This window comes from Myotis lucifugus, unplaced genomic scaffold, assembly GCF_000147115.1.
Source record: "Myotis lucifugus unplaced genomic scaffold, Myoluc2.0 scaffold_68, whole genome shotgun sequence".
NCBI lineage: Eukaryota > Metazoa > Chordata > Mammalia > Chiroptera > Vespertilionidae > Myotis > Myotis lucifugus.
Window position 1 is genome coordinate 3582489 of NW_005871116.1, and position 14686 is coordinate 3597174.

The window sequence follows — 14686 nt, forward strand, 5'->3', positions numbered from 1 at the left end:
AATACTAAAAACCAGAAGAGAGAAGAAACTGAACTACACTTACCAAATTATAATATCCTCATAGTTAAAACCCAATTTGTCTTCACTGTGGCCAATATCACAAAGAAGCTGTCAGAAAAAAAAACACAAATATGTATGTATTTATTATATATTTTTTTCTATATACATTACTCCTTTAGATTGAAAAATAAAATACTTTTAATAAATTTTTTAAAAAATACGATTCTAGCCCTAACCGGTTTGGCTCAGTGGATAGAGCATTGGCCTGCGGACTGAAGGGTCCCAGGTTCGATTCTGGTCAATGGCATGTACCTTGGTTGCGGGCACATCCCCAGTAGGGGGTGTACAGGAGGCAGCTGATTGATGTTTCTCTCTAATCGATGTTTCTAACTCCCTATCCTTCTCCCTTCCTCTCTGCAAAAAATCAATAAAATATATTTAAAAGAAATACGATTCTATAGTTAAAGGATACAGATTTATTTCTACCGCCTGATGGGTGATAGAAACCACTGAGCATTGATCCAGGAACCAAGAGGTCACTGGTTCAATTCACAGTCAGGGCACATGCCTGAGTTGCAGGCTTGGTCCCCAGTTGGGGGGGTAGGCAGGAGGCAGCCAATATATGATGTTTATCTCGCATCGATATTTCTAGCTCTATTCCTCTCCCTCTCAAAATCAATTAAAAAACATATCTTTTTTAGAAAAGCAAGAAATTGTTCTTTAATATAATTATACCAGACTAGAGGCCTAATGCATGAAATTCGTGCAAGAGTAGGCCTTCCTTCCCCAGGCTGCCGGCACGGCTTCCCTCTGGCACCCAGGACCCAGGCTTCCCTCGAAGCTCTGGCTTCGTCCGGAAGGATGTCCAGTCTAATTAGCATATTATGCTTTTATTATTATAGATAAGAAAACACACTGTTGATGGGATTATAAACTGAAAATATTTTGTGGAATAAACTGAAAAAATGCACCAGGATCAGAAAGTACTTTTGATGATTTATATTAAAATAACCTAAAACATAAAGCACAATATGCTCAGGACATTATTTACAGTAGTAAGGAATTAGAAACCAACTTAAGGAGGAATTCATAAAGGAGGAATCTTATGCAGCTATTAACATCAAAAAGGGAAGTACAAGCATAGGTGATTATTCTCTGCTTGTCTGTATTTTATAAATGTTTACAATAAATATATATTACTTACATTATATATGTGTGTGTGTGTGTGTCTTAACAGTAACATTGATTGACAATTAATCTTACCATCCCTAAGATGGTAAGTATTAGAAAACTAAGTAATACTTTTGTAAATGAGGACAACTTAGGCTTACAGATAGTCATGACTTCCTGAGACCACAAAGCTAGTAAGTGGTAAAGCCAGAAATCAGACTAAACCAGTTTGAGTCCAGAGCTCACTGTGAAAAATATTACTACAACTTTGTGCTGAAATTATTTACACAGGGAGAGGGGAGCAAAGTTGGATATTAAAAAAAAGAATACCTAAATATTACCATCTCACTTCATTTCTCTAGCTTCAAAAGTGGTATGAACCAAGTCTGGAGAACCTCACTCTGGCTAGATACTCAATTTAAACACATAAAATGAGTAAATAAACTTAACTATCATTTGTACCAGAACAGCTAACTAAAAACATACATTTAAAACTTGCCCATTTCCAAGGATTAGAACGCACACACACAAAAATACACTTATCACTATTAAAAACAATTTAGTATGCCCTGGTCAGTGTTGCTCAGTGGTTATAGTGTTGCCCTGAACACCGAAGGGTCCCAGGTTCAATTCCCGGTCAAGGGCATATACATGGTTTCAGGTTTGATCCCTGGCCCTGGTCTGGTACATGTGAGAAGCAACCAATCAATGTGAGGTGTGTCTCTCTTACATGGATATTTCTGTTTCTCTCTCCTCCTTCCCTCTCTCCCTTCCACTCTCTCTAAAAATCAATGGGAAAAATATCCTCTGGTGAGGATTAACAAAATAATAATTTAGTATTTATTTGAGATTTCTCAGATATTTCATATTACTAGCATTGTCACTATATGGTACTACATATTAATAAAAAAGAAAAATCAGAACTGTTTATGATTGTAATCATGGTGTTATTACTCAGATCTTGGACACACTCTAATTCATAAACTTCATAGAAAAATGAAGCTAAGAATTTGTTTATATAAGACATTGAGCTTTTAAAATGGGAAAAGTTACTTTCTTAAAACAATGATTTATATATGTATCAACTAAATTTCCAAAGAGGCAATATTTGCATTCTTCTTCCACAGCGGTAATGAATGTTAAAATGAAATGTTCTGAAATCCTAAAAGTAAATATACACAAGTTTTGTCCTGTCAAGTGTTGGTTTCTCCTCTAAGTGTGTACTTGGTCCTCATTTCCTGAATTATCTTTTTCACACTTGCCAAACAGATTAGATTCAGAGAACATAATTTCCAAATTACCCACCTTCTCAGATCACCGAATATATGACTGTTCACTATTTTACATTTGCTCTAGTTAGCAGTTTTGGTGGAAAAGTAAAACAAAATTCAAAGTTATGTCTATGATCTCATAAAACACAATTTGGAAAGTATTTAGAAATAAGTATTTTCTGCTACCTAATATCAACAAATTTTAATTGCAAGAAACATTTCTGAGGAAAATGTCTATTCAATTGGAAAATGGAAAATCACAAGTAACAACTACAAAGAACAATTTACAATGAAACAGCATATTAGTCTTAATCCATGTCTTTTTTTCAGTGATAGCAAGGGATGCTAGGGCTATGCTTTTAATGGTGGCTAAAATAATGCTTTCAAGATTTTTCAGAATTATAGAAGGACTTATTGATCAATCTCAAATCAAAATACCTTGTTTGAATTAGAATTACCCCAGAGACTAAATTTTCTACACATACATAATTTACATATATCAGAAATAAGAAATTAGAAGGTATTACTAAGAGCCTAACTTCCAATTATTAAAGAAATATAATGTTTACTTTTCATCACCAGGAATTCACCTACAGTAAGATTTAAAATATAATAAGAATTATTTTAATACAAAATTCTTATAGTGACTGACTCACTACCTTACCAATTACCACCTAATTTAAATAACAAAATCCTAAAGTACAAATCAACCCCCTTAATTCTTACTCCAGGAAAGAGGCAGACAGAAATAGCAAGTAAAGCCCTGACTGGTTTGGCTCAGTGGATAGAGCATCAGCCTGTGGACTCAAAGGTCCCGGGTTCGATTCCAGTCAAGAGCACATGCCCGGGATGTGGCTCAATCCCCAGTTGGGGGCGTGCAGGAGGCAGCCGATCAATGATTCTCTCTCATCACTGATGTTTCTATCTCTCTCTCCCTTTCCCTTCCCTGAAATCAATAAAATACATATTTTTAAAAAGAAGAAGAAAAAAAAGAAATAGCAAGTAAAGCACTAAATTGGTGAGTTTAAGCAATGGGACTCTCAGCCACCTCAACTACTGATTGAATTACGAATTAATCCTTAATCTTTAGTAACAATTCCCTCACTATCTTAGCCATTACAGGTAATTTCCTATCTCCTGTATAAGTTCTTGAAATGTAATATTGCCTGCCCTATCACGGAAGTTTGTTACATTAAGAATAAATCACCGATTATGTTTAGAAGTCATTAAAGACCTTGCAAAATCTAAGAATTCTTGGCATAATAGTCACTTAATATGCAAAATTATTAAACATCACTCAACACTTTTCACTGGACTTCTGTTGCTCCCTATTCCATTTGTTTTTGTGACCAGCAGTCACAATGCCTAGCTGAATGTGACCAAATAGGATCAGATTTCATCAGAAAACACAAAGAAAGGGCTACCCTCTCTCTTTTAATGACTGAACGCTGTCTCTTAGTCATTTGGAAATTATCTAAGAATACTAGTAAAGCTAATCTAAAAGAAAACAGAGCTGAAAAATGGAGAGACAGAATGCAATTACCACTGTTCAACCCCTGGGTTTTTTGCCTGAACTTAGGATCCAACATTTGGTATTCCTCATCACGAAAGCAAGTAACTTCTTTTTACTTTAGCTCAGTTGAATTAGGTTTCTTTGTTATTTATAAACCAACTTAAGCATTCGATATCATCAAAAGTCTAAAATTATGAACATAACTGTTAAATTTAATATAAACAAAACAACCCAATAAATTCAATGAAAATATAAAATAGAAGTCTAAACCCACCTCTAGATAATAAAAAATGAGATTAATAAAATTAATTTAAAAAAATATAATAATCAGTTAAAACTGGGCAGATAAATGCTACTCCCATTTTACTCATATTGCTCTGAAGGTTAAATAAATGGTTCTAAATAAGCAACAGATAGAATAACCCAAACTTTTAAGCATCTTATCACAGAGTAGAATTCCACAGCATGCTCTTTTCAGAGGGCACTTTAGAAGTTAATTTTAAAATAAAAAGTACAAATGCTCTTGACTAAGAAATCATACTTCGAAAATTCTATCTTATACAAATATAGCTATAAAAAAGTATATCTATATTTATAGAAAAGGAAAAAATTCTATGGTATATTGGGAAGTAGGAAAAGGCAAATTGCAAATCAATATATCTCATTAAAAAACCTTTGTGTACACACATAAAATAGTAAATAAACTAAGCACTATATTAAATACCTCTTTTTAAGTCTTTTAATCCACACACACACACACACACACACACACACATTTATAATTATACCAGAGAAGGATAAATACTTTCTAAGGGTTCCCTCTGGGGAATGGTATTTTTGTTCCCCCTGAGAATGGGGAGATGGATGGGAAGCATGTGAAAAAGGATTTGCACTATTTACTATATATTGTTCTGTACCATTTTGATACTTTATATTTAGCTTCAACTATTTTTGAAGTTTTTAAAAAGAGAACAAAATAAAGATTCCTTTGGGGGTTTTAATATAAATATGTGAGATTAAATATAGAAAAAGAACTTTTAGAATATAAAAGCTGAAATACTTTCCTCTTTAAAAACAGGTCTTTATGAGCATGTTGATAGTTTTAAAAATAGAATACTAAGATTATATTCATCAGCAGTCTGTTATACACATTACTTTATCTAGTGAAATGATGTCAGGAGGCAAGCATGGCTGTGTGACATTCACATGGTTATAGGATCACATAGCTAACACCCTCACTCTCTTCATACCTTAAAAGGAGGTTTAAAATTCTAGAGATGAAGTCTACCCTATACAACATTTTAGCTCAATGATCTACTAAATTAACTTAATCCTAAAAGCTAGGCTTACACTTAACAAAACAAATGCTAAAACAACAAAAACTCGTATTTAAAAGGCAAAATTTTCCTAATGTAATATAATACCTTTAATTAAACACTTCTTATGTGCCAAGCTTTGGGATAGAGAGGTATATAAGAGGAGAAAAATAAATATTAGCTATAACATATGTTTAAGAAACTCAGTTCAATAAGACAGTAACCTACAACAAATAATAAAAGAACAGATAAAATTTAGTAGACACATATATAACCTGTTATGAGAATACAGAGAAGGATGACCAACTAACTCCTGATTAACAAGCTTACTGGCATCATAATTATTTTTCTCTTTTTCTTAGTCTATAGAGCTATTCTTATGAGATTTCTGAGAATTTCTACATTTTACTCTATAAGGAAATAAATAAAAGCTTTTTAGGAATACCAGGTCTGAAATATGTATTATTAATATGACAAATATTAATAATATATTTATTAATCTACCTCTCCAACAAAATGGAATTCAAAGGCACATTATATTATGATTAAATTCAGTAAGCATTTATTTTGTGCTAGGCATTTAGAGACATTTTATAATAAAACCTATAGACATTTATTTACAGCAGTGATTCTTAATTCTTTCAGAATCCTAGTTGTCAAGAGATGTGAAAGGACATATCTAGGTGTCAACCTAATTATGACAGAAACCATGAATTCAAACAGGACATAAACCTCTATTAATATTTTTAATAGTTAAATCTAAGCAAATGGCAAAGACTTATTGGAGCTGAGTGAAAAATGGTGAAATAAAACTGGAAGTTTAATAGAAGGGAGGGAACCCAGGAGATGCAATCTGCAACCTTGGAACAACTTTAGGTCTTAAAGACTTGACATTATCTGACTAGAACAATGAAGGAAGGTATTTGGAGACTTTTCATCACATTCATAAAAATAAAAACATACATAGGAATATTTTTGAAATTCCCTTCTCAAGCACCTAGTCAGTGTTCTTAAAAGTTGCTTATAAAAAATCACTCTCATCTCATATAAAATAATTTTTTCATCTGTTATATAAAAATAAATGCCAGAATATTCCAAAACTTCACTGAAAACACAAATGTACTTGATCCCCTATGAAAAAAACTAACCTATTTTATATTTACTGCACAACACGTATTGACAAAACAATTTTGTTACATAGTGACTATATACTTATCCCCTTTTACTTCTATACAATCAAATCAAATCCAAGCAATAGTCCAATTATCAGATAGAAAAAAAAATTAAAGATTTTAGAGGGTTAAAACAGTGCTGCTCAAACTTTAATGTACACAGAAATTCACAGGAGAATCTTTATTAAAAATGTAGATTCTGATTCAGTAGGACTGGAATGGGGCTGAAAATAGTGCATTTCAAACAAGCTTCAAGGTGAAGCCAATGCTGCTGGTCTGTGCATCACAGAATAGGAAGAGGTTAAAACATACAATTATCCCTACTTAAAATTGAGAAGAACAATTTATATTTAGTAAACTAAAATGGAAAAATAAATTTTTCCGAAAGAATCCATTCTGGTTTCTATTTATGGCATCACCTCAAATAATAGGCATTTCAATCTTTCCAAAAGTTGGAAACCAAGCACAAAAACATACCAATCCATCAAACTCGGGAATCTTGGCTACTAACAGAAATCAAGTCAATATTTATTTGGGATGAGGGCCCCTGCATTTATCTTAGGCTCTAACTGAGAGCCAGACAATGGGAATAGAGTATCAGGGAAAGAGAGAGGAAGTTCTAGTATTTCTCTGGGAATTATGATGTCTGTGAAATGCAATGCACACGTACTTATGTACAAACATTTATCATATATCATCAAATAAAAATAAGTATAAAAAGGCAAAAACAATACATCACTATGTGTGAATAATAGTGAAAACTGGATTATGGATTTCTCAGTGATCTTTTTTTCTTTATTCTTTTCTGAACCCACCAAATTTTCTACAAGCATTTGAATAATACTTCCCTTATTCAATGACACTTTTAAATTAGAAATCACATGATAAAACCCTGAGAAGCATTAGAGGAAAGCACTAATACTGGGAGAATACTCAAGAATTCTTATTAATGATGGTTAAGAAGCATCCAGTAAGCATACTAAGGAACAAAGAATTGTAGATGATAATATTAATATTCAAGTTACTTACCTTAGTAAAGTTATTCAAATGGCCCAGCTTTCTCATATTTGAAACCCCTTGCAATTTGGCCACATTTTGGAGAATCTCCCTTAAGTTATCAGAAGGTTCTAGAAGAAAAGACAGATAATTCAAAAGAGTATTTTCCTAACCAAACACATAAAACATACAGAATTAAAATGTCACAACTTTGGCTTTTAATATAAATTCTTACTCTCCATCTCAAATCCATCTTCTTAGGTCACATCAAAGTCCATGTGGATGAGTCATCAAATGACCTTCACATTTATACTCCACTCATATCTATGGTCCAACTCTGTATGTCATCATCTGGATTTATTCAATCACTAAATCTTAAATTGCAACACCCCACATTTCACTTCTAGCTACAATGTAGTAATGGACATAAAAAAAACTATCCTATTTGAACCACTAAACAACTGTACAAAATATAGGAAACTATAGCTCAAGAGACTGGGCATCAGCAAGTAAAGAAAAATGATCCGTAAGAGATGAGAAACAAGCAAGTGTGCTCTACAACTGTCCCGGCTTACTGCCTTCTCTATGCAGTCTTCAGGCCTTGGTGCTAGCAGGAGAAACCTAGGCAAACCGTTTGAGTTGAAGAGAGAGAGCTCATCTTGCAAAGGGACCCCTCAAGTAGTCAGTATAGCAATGGTTGGTGCATGTATGTGTGTGAGGAAATTACCACTCAAAAGAATTAAGTAAAGGGAAGAGTACCTTGCATTCATACAGGACAGGGAGCTGTGCTTGTTCCTAAAAGCCAAATTGAGAAGTCTTAGCTCAGTGTGGGTAAAAATCAGATGTAGACTAAACATTTCTTTGACTCCATTTAACAAATCTTCAAATATAAAAGCTTTAAACTGATTCCAAGTAACTAAACTATGTTTCAGATCAAAGCTCAAAAAGATTTATAGGCAGAGAAAAAAATATGAAGCATGTAACAGGGCAAAATTTACAATGTTTATCATCCATTCAAAAATTATCAGGCATGCATGGCAAAAAAGCAGAAAAACATGACCCATACTGAGCCAAAAAAATCAATCAACTGAAAATGCCCCAGAACTGACATAAATGTTAGTATTAGCAGAAGGGGACATTAAAACCGTTTTTATAACTGTAGTCTATACATTCAAAAACTTAGAGGCATGAAAGGTTTACAAATGCTCTCAAACTACGGATGGGAATAACAGCATAGAAGGTAAGAATTGTAAACCTGAAGACAAAGCAACAGAAAATAACCAAAATGCAACAAAAAGAGAAAAAAATAAAAGCACATCAGTGAACTATGGGACTTCAAGCAGCCTAGTATAATTAAAATATGTGTAACTAGAGTCCTCAAAGGAAAGACATGGGGGATAGAAATATTTTTTGAAATAACAGATGAAAACTTTCCAAATTTGATGAAAATAAGCCAATAAATCCAAGAAGCTCAACCAACACCAAACACAAGAAACATGAGAAAACTAGACCAAGCCACATCTTAATCAAATCAAATGCTCAAAATCACTGGTAAAGAAACTCTTAAAAGCAACCAGATTAAAAAAAAAAGAAAAGAAAAATTACATAGAGAAAAGCAAAGAAAGGATGACAGCTGATTTCTTGTGGGAAACAAGCAAGTGAGAAGATAGTTGAACAACATATTTAAAATATTTAAAATAGCCAAAACCGGTTTGGCTCAGTGGATAGATCGTCGGCCTGCGGACTGAAGGGTCCCAGGTTCGATTCTGGTCGAGGGCATGTACCTGGGTTGCGAGCACATCCCCAATAGGAGATGTGCAGGAGGCGGCTGATCGATGTTTCTCTCTCATCGATGTTTCTAACTCTCTATCTCTCTCCCTTCCTCTCTGTAAAAAATCAATAAAATATATTTAAAAAAATATTTAAAATAAAAAATGACATAAGACATGTATAGAAACCATTCTTAGCCCACTTGCTTTACAAAAATAGGCCACATGCAAATATGGCCCCATGGTCAGCAGTTTGCCAACCACTGGTAAAGACTGTCAATTTCTTCAGTTTGCCATACACTATTTTTCTATTAATATACTCAGCATTATATTTGTTTGAAAGAAAACAAAAACACAATCTAAAAAGAAACTGTATCACATGCAGATATTTTAGTGTAAGAGCCATTATGACTTCCTTTGAGATTTTTAAATAAACACAATACCAAGGAATAATTTGTTTTGAATTAGTGTTTTCCTCAGCAAATGAAACTGTTTGCACTGTCCTATTTCACATTTAGCTTGCATCTGTTCATATTCTGTTACACTGGGTGTTAGCCATGACAACCACAAATTGATCATTCATTTAATCTTAGAAATTTTGGATTTATTTTTTAACTCCAATAAAATTCTATCTAATTTTAAGTGATTTTAGAATATGTCCTTAAAATTAGTCACTGAGAGTATCTTAAAAGTGAAATGAAAACAGCTCATCATTGGGTGGGATCAGATCTCATTAAAAAGAATTGCAAGGTCACTGTTACTGGTGAGCCAATGATGTTAAAATGATTTAACTAGATAAGAAAACTTTATAAAAACTTTACAATAACTTTTAAAGGTAATTTAGAACCTGCAGCAATTTGCAGTCAGAATTAAGGATCATTAGAGCCAGTGCGAAATTTACCTAATGGAAATATATAACCTAACCATTTTATATCAATTTTTAATTAGGATGACAGGCACCAAACAAAGAGTTGCACTAAAGTGATGACACTTACTACAATGTAATGATCTGACATGATAGTCAAGATGATTAGTCTGAACAGATATATACTTCATAAAAGCTTGCATATTTCTAATTATTGCCTATTTCTAGGTATAATCTAATTGCAGATTTTTTTTCAAGTACAATCATGTAACAACCACCTTACACAATCATATTCAAAATAAAATCTCATATCTGAGTTCATTCATTCAATAAGTATTAACTGAAAAACTATTATGTCAGGTACATTTTAGGTAGTGGGAATACATCAATAATCAAGACAGAACCTTCTTTAACAAACCTTATATGCAAGTGAAAGGAAACTGACCATCAACAACAATAAGAAAACAAAACAACAAACAACATGCACACAATTTAAAAACTGACAGGAAGTAAGAAGGCAGCACTGAAACAAATGTTTGTCTAATAAATAATGATATAAAATGAACCTAATACACTAGAATACAGATGTTATCATTGTCACTACAAATCAAAGTGAACCAGCCTTTCAACTTCCTTCCCCTCCTCACCCCCTTTCTCTTTTATATAATCCTATATAATAAAAGCCTAATATGCTAAGGGTCCAGTTGACCGGTCAGTCGTTCAACCAATCAAAGCGTAATATGCTAATGATATGCTAAAGCCGCTCAACTGCTCGCTATGATGTGCACTGACCACTGGAGGCAGTCGACCAGTGGCTATGATGTGCACTGACCACCAGGGGGCAGGTGCCCCAACCAGTAGGTTAGCTTGCTGCTGGGATCCGGCCGATTGGGACTGAGCAAGATGGGCTGGACACGCCCTGGAGCCCTCCTGCAGTCCCTCTCCGGTTGGCCAACCTCCCGTGTCCCTCCCCACCCCCAATAGTGCACCAGTGGTGTCCCTCGGCCTGACCTAAATTACCTTAAAAGTCAGGCCGAGGGATTGGTCCCTCGCAATCCAGGACCCCTTGGGGGATGTCAGAGAGCCAGATTTGGCCCGATCCCCAGGCCAGGCTGAGGGACCCCACTGGTACACGAATTCATGCACTGGGCCTCTAGTTAATTATAGGAACTCCCCAACTATGGAAGAATTTCAAGGTTTCTTCATGATATGTTAATTCAAAAGAGTATTAGGGCCATTTTAGACATGAAATACTATAATGCTCATGTGCTACAATGTCCCCATGGTAATGAAATGAGACTCCTGATCTAGCCAGTAAAGTTTCTTCCTTATTGGCTAGAACAGGAGTCTGTAAACTTTTTTTGTAATGGTCCACAGAGTAAGCATTTTATTAGAATTTGTTGGTCGTAAGGTCTCATTGCAATTACTCAACTTGAAGTTGTACCAAGAAAGCAATCATAGAAAATACATAAATGAATAAATATGGGCTATGTTTCAATAAAATGGGCTTGGCTCAAGAGCTGTAGTTTGCCAAATCCTATGCTAGATAGTCAGAACTTAGACTAGGAAAAGTAGTGAGCAAGCTGAGATCAATGTGGCTTTTATTGGGGCAGGGAGAAATGGGAGGAAAAAAAAGAAATTTAAGGAGAGTTTACCTCTTTATTTCTTCCTACTCTATTTGTTTCCAATTTAGCTTCTCTGAAACTGTCCCAATTATAGTGCTATGTGAGAAGTCTAAAGCACAAATGAGATAATCTACTAGGATATTCTCTGAACTCCTGAAGTTTAGGAAACCCGCAGCTGCATAAGGGGAAAGCAAAAAGAAACTGCCTTGCTGGCTATGACGATCAACCTTACAAATGCAAGGAAGCAATGCACAAAAGAACTACTAGAATTATGGTGGCTCCTTTTCCTCTTATTGTGTAATCCTTAGTTCCTGATGCATCTCTCTGGATGTAATGAAATAACTGAAGTCAATGCTAAATATCTAGCAATTTAATATCTTATAAACACACACACACACAGAACCAAGAGAAAACTACAGAAAATAAACCTTTTGTCTATATGTATCTACAGACACATACACACAGACACTCAACTGCTCCTTTGGATTAATTCTCTGTGTATGTGCACATGTGTGTACACACACTCAGATATATGTATATATATATGTGTGTATAAAAATGAATTTATTTTCAAATATTTTCAATATATACTGCTTTTAAGCATGCTGCAATATATTATATTAATATATTTACCTATTAATAAATGTACAACATATAATTGATTTTTATATAAATTTAGGTTCAAATATACATAGTAAATTAAGGTCCACAAACTACTGGCATACAGCTATTTGGGAGTAATGGAAAGAAAGACAATTTTGGAATGAAAAAGAACTGGATTCAAGTGTAGCTTTTTCGTCTATAAACAATGTAACTTTGACTACAAACCATGAAACCTCATGGGCATTCATTTTCTCATATATATAGTGAAAATTGTAATTACCTACGATGAAACCACTATTACAAGATATGAGGGAAAAAATTTGTCTCTGAAACAATTCACCAAGTAAACAAACCCTACAAAAGAATAGAACAGCTATGCCTAAAGGCTGAGACAATTGTGATACACACCCAGCCTGCTAGCATTATTTAAAAGTCATATATTTTCTTGCACAGCTACTTTCCTGTTTCTGTTTTTCTCCATGAAACATAACTATTTATAGTTCAGATCACTTCTCTGACAGGTGGCTTCTAGAAATGTAATTAAGGGCTTCCCTCTCATCTATATATATAAAACCCTAATATGCAAATAGACCGAACGGCAGAAGAACCCATCAATCAAACAATCCATGTCCCCGCCCGGCCCCTCCTGCCATGGCCCCTGGTCCCCTCTCCGCTGGCAGCCCTCCTCCCACTGATGGTGCTCCCATGCACTGACGGTGGCACCAGTGGCCCCGCTCACACTTGCTGAAGGTGCGGAGCGATTGGATCTGGCGCAGCTACTTTCCTGTTTCTGTTTTTCTCCATGAAACATAACTATTTATGCATAACTATTTTGGAATGAAAAAGAACTGGATTCAAGTGTAGCTTTTTCGTCTATAAACAATGTAACTTTGACTACAAACCATGACGTTGCTATGACGTGCACTGACCACAAGGGGGTGCATGCAGAACATGGCAGGCGGCAGGCGGCAGCCACAGCGGGATAGTGAAGCAGGTGAGCAGGTTTCCCAGACCAAGGCGGGGCAGCAGTTGCTGTCATGAGGTGAGCCTCTGGTGGTTACTGAAAATTCTTTGCTCCCGTGTGCTGGTCCTGCTTGCACCAGCTGCTGGCCCCCGATCGCCTCTCAGGGCTTTTCACCCTGCTTCTGAGGTGCGATCGGGGCCGGCAGCCGCCTCTCACACCCGCTGCTGGCGCCAGCCCTGCTCGCACCCACAGCTGGCGCCAGAGCCACACCCATTGCCGGTGCCGGTCCGATCGCTCATCACTGTCAGCAGGTGCGAGTGATGGCTGCCAGCCCCAATCGCCCCTGAGGGCTTCTCCATCTCCCCCTGCTCCTGAGGGGTGATCAGGGCAGCAGCCTTCACTCGCACCCGCTGATGGTGCCGGACCCGCTTGCACCTGCTGCTGGCGCCAGACCCAATCGCTCCGCACCTTCAGCAAGTGTGAGCGGGGCCGCTGGTGCCACCGTCAGTGCATGGGAGCACCATCGGTGGGAGGAGGGCTGCCAGCGGAGAGGGGACCAGGGGCCATGGCAGGAGGGGCCGGGCGGGGACATGGAGTATGGACTGAGACCCACCCCTGTACCCACTGCAGCCTCTCGGCCCACAGTTTCTTTCAAGGTGCACAAATTCATGCACTGGGCCCCTAGTCTACACTAATAAAAGAGAAACATGGTAATTGGCGTACGACCGCTACCCTTCCCATTGGCTAATCAGCGTATCCTTATGCAAATTAACTGTCAGCCAAGATGGCGGCCGGCAGCCAGGCACTGAAGCGAGCAGGGAGGCTTGCTTCCTCCAGGAACTGCAGACTCCAACGTTCCCCGCCTCACTTGCCGGCCTCTCAACTGCAACTCTAAGCAACTATTACTATGTTGCAAATAAGAAGCTAAACAAAACCGGCTTTCAGTCAGCCCCGGAACGCAACATTGTATCCATGTTTTCAGCAGCGAGGCCTCAGAGCTAAAGCTGCCCCAGAATAAAAAAAAAAAAAAGAAAACAAGGAGCAGTTGGGAGCTTTTAGTCAACTGCCAGCGGGAAAACAGCCCTCAGCCCCTCAGCCAGCCTGGCCAGGCACCCCAGTGGGGACCCCCACCCTGATCCAGGTCACCCTTCAGGGCAAACCAGCCGGCCCCCACCCATGCACCAGGCCTCTATTCTATATAGTAAAAGGGTAATATGCCTCCCAGCACCGGGATCAGCGGAGCAGCGAGGCTCCTGGCACCGGGATCAGCGTGACAGGGGGCAGCGCCCAAACCTCCTGATCAGCCCTGCTCTGTGCCTGATAGGGGGAAGCTCCCCAATCCCCCGATTGCCCTGCGGCTCTGTGTGTGAAAGGGTGCAGCGCACCAACCCCCTGATCGGCCCTGCTCTGTGTGTGACAGGG

The 14686-nt window shown here is 37.0% G+C and overlaps 1 protein-coding gene across 10 annotated transcripts in view; it reads right to left on the bottom strand.

The window, feature by feature from the left end:
• The window catches only part of RICTOR (RPTOR independent companion of MTOR complex 2), a 94844-nt gene that overhangs the window by 62577 nt on the left and 17581 nt on the right, over positions 1 to 14686 (bottom strand). For 7 of the 10 annotated variants that reach the window (XR_002829633.1, XR_002829632.1, XM_023755023.1 and 4 more), the window contains exons 2-3: positions 7472 to 7569; positions 44 to 108 (exon numbers count right to left, since the gene is read on the bottom strand). Coding sequence is in view for 7 of the 10 variants with exons in the window: in XM_023755023.1 (XP_023610791.1) it covers positions 44 to 108; positions 7472 to 7569 (163 nt within the window). In the remaining 3 variants the exon portion in view is untranslated. Of the gene's footprint in view, positions 1 to 43; positions 109 to 7471; positions 7570 to 7673; positions 8234 to 14686 lie in introns of those variants that run through there. The other 3 variants (XM_023755021.1, XM_023755020.1, XM_023755024.1) reach the window with 3 other exon arrangements.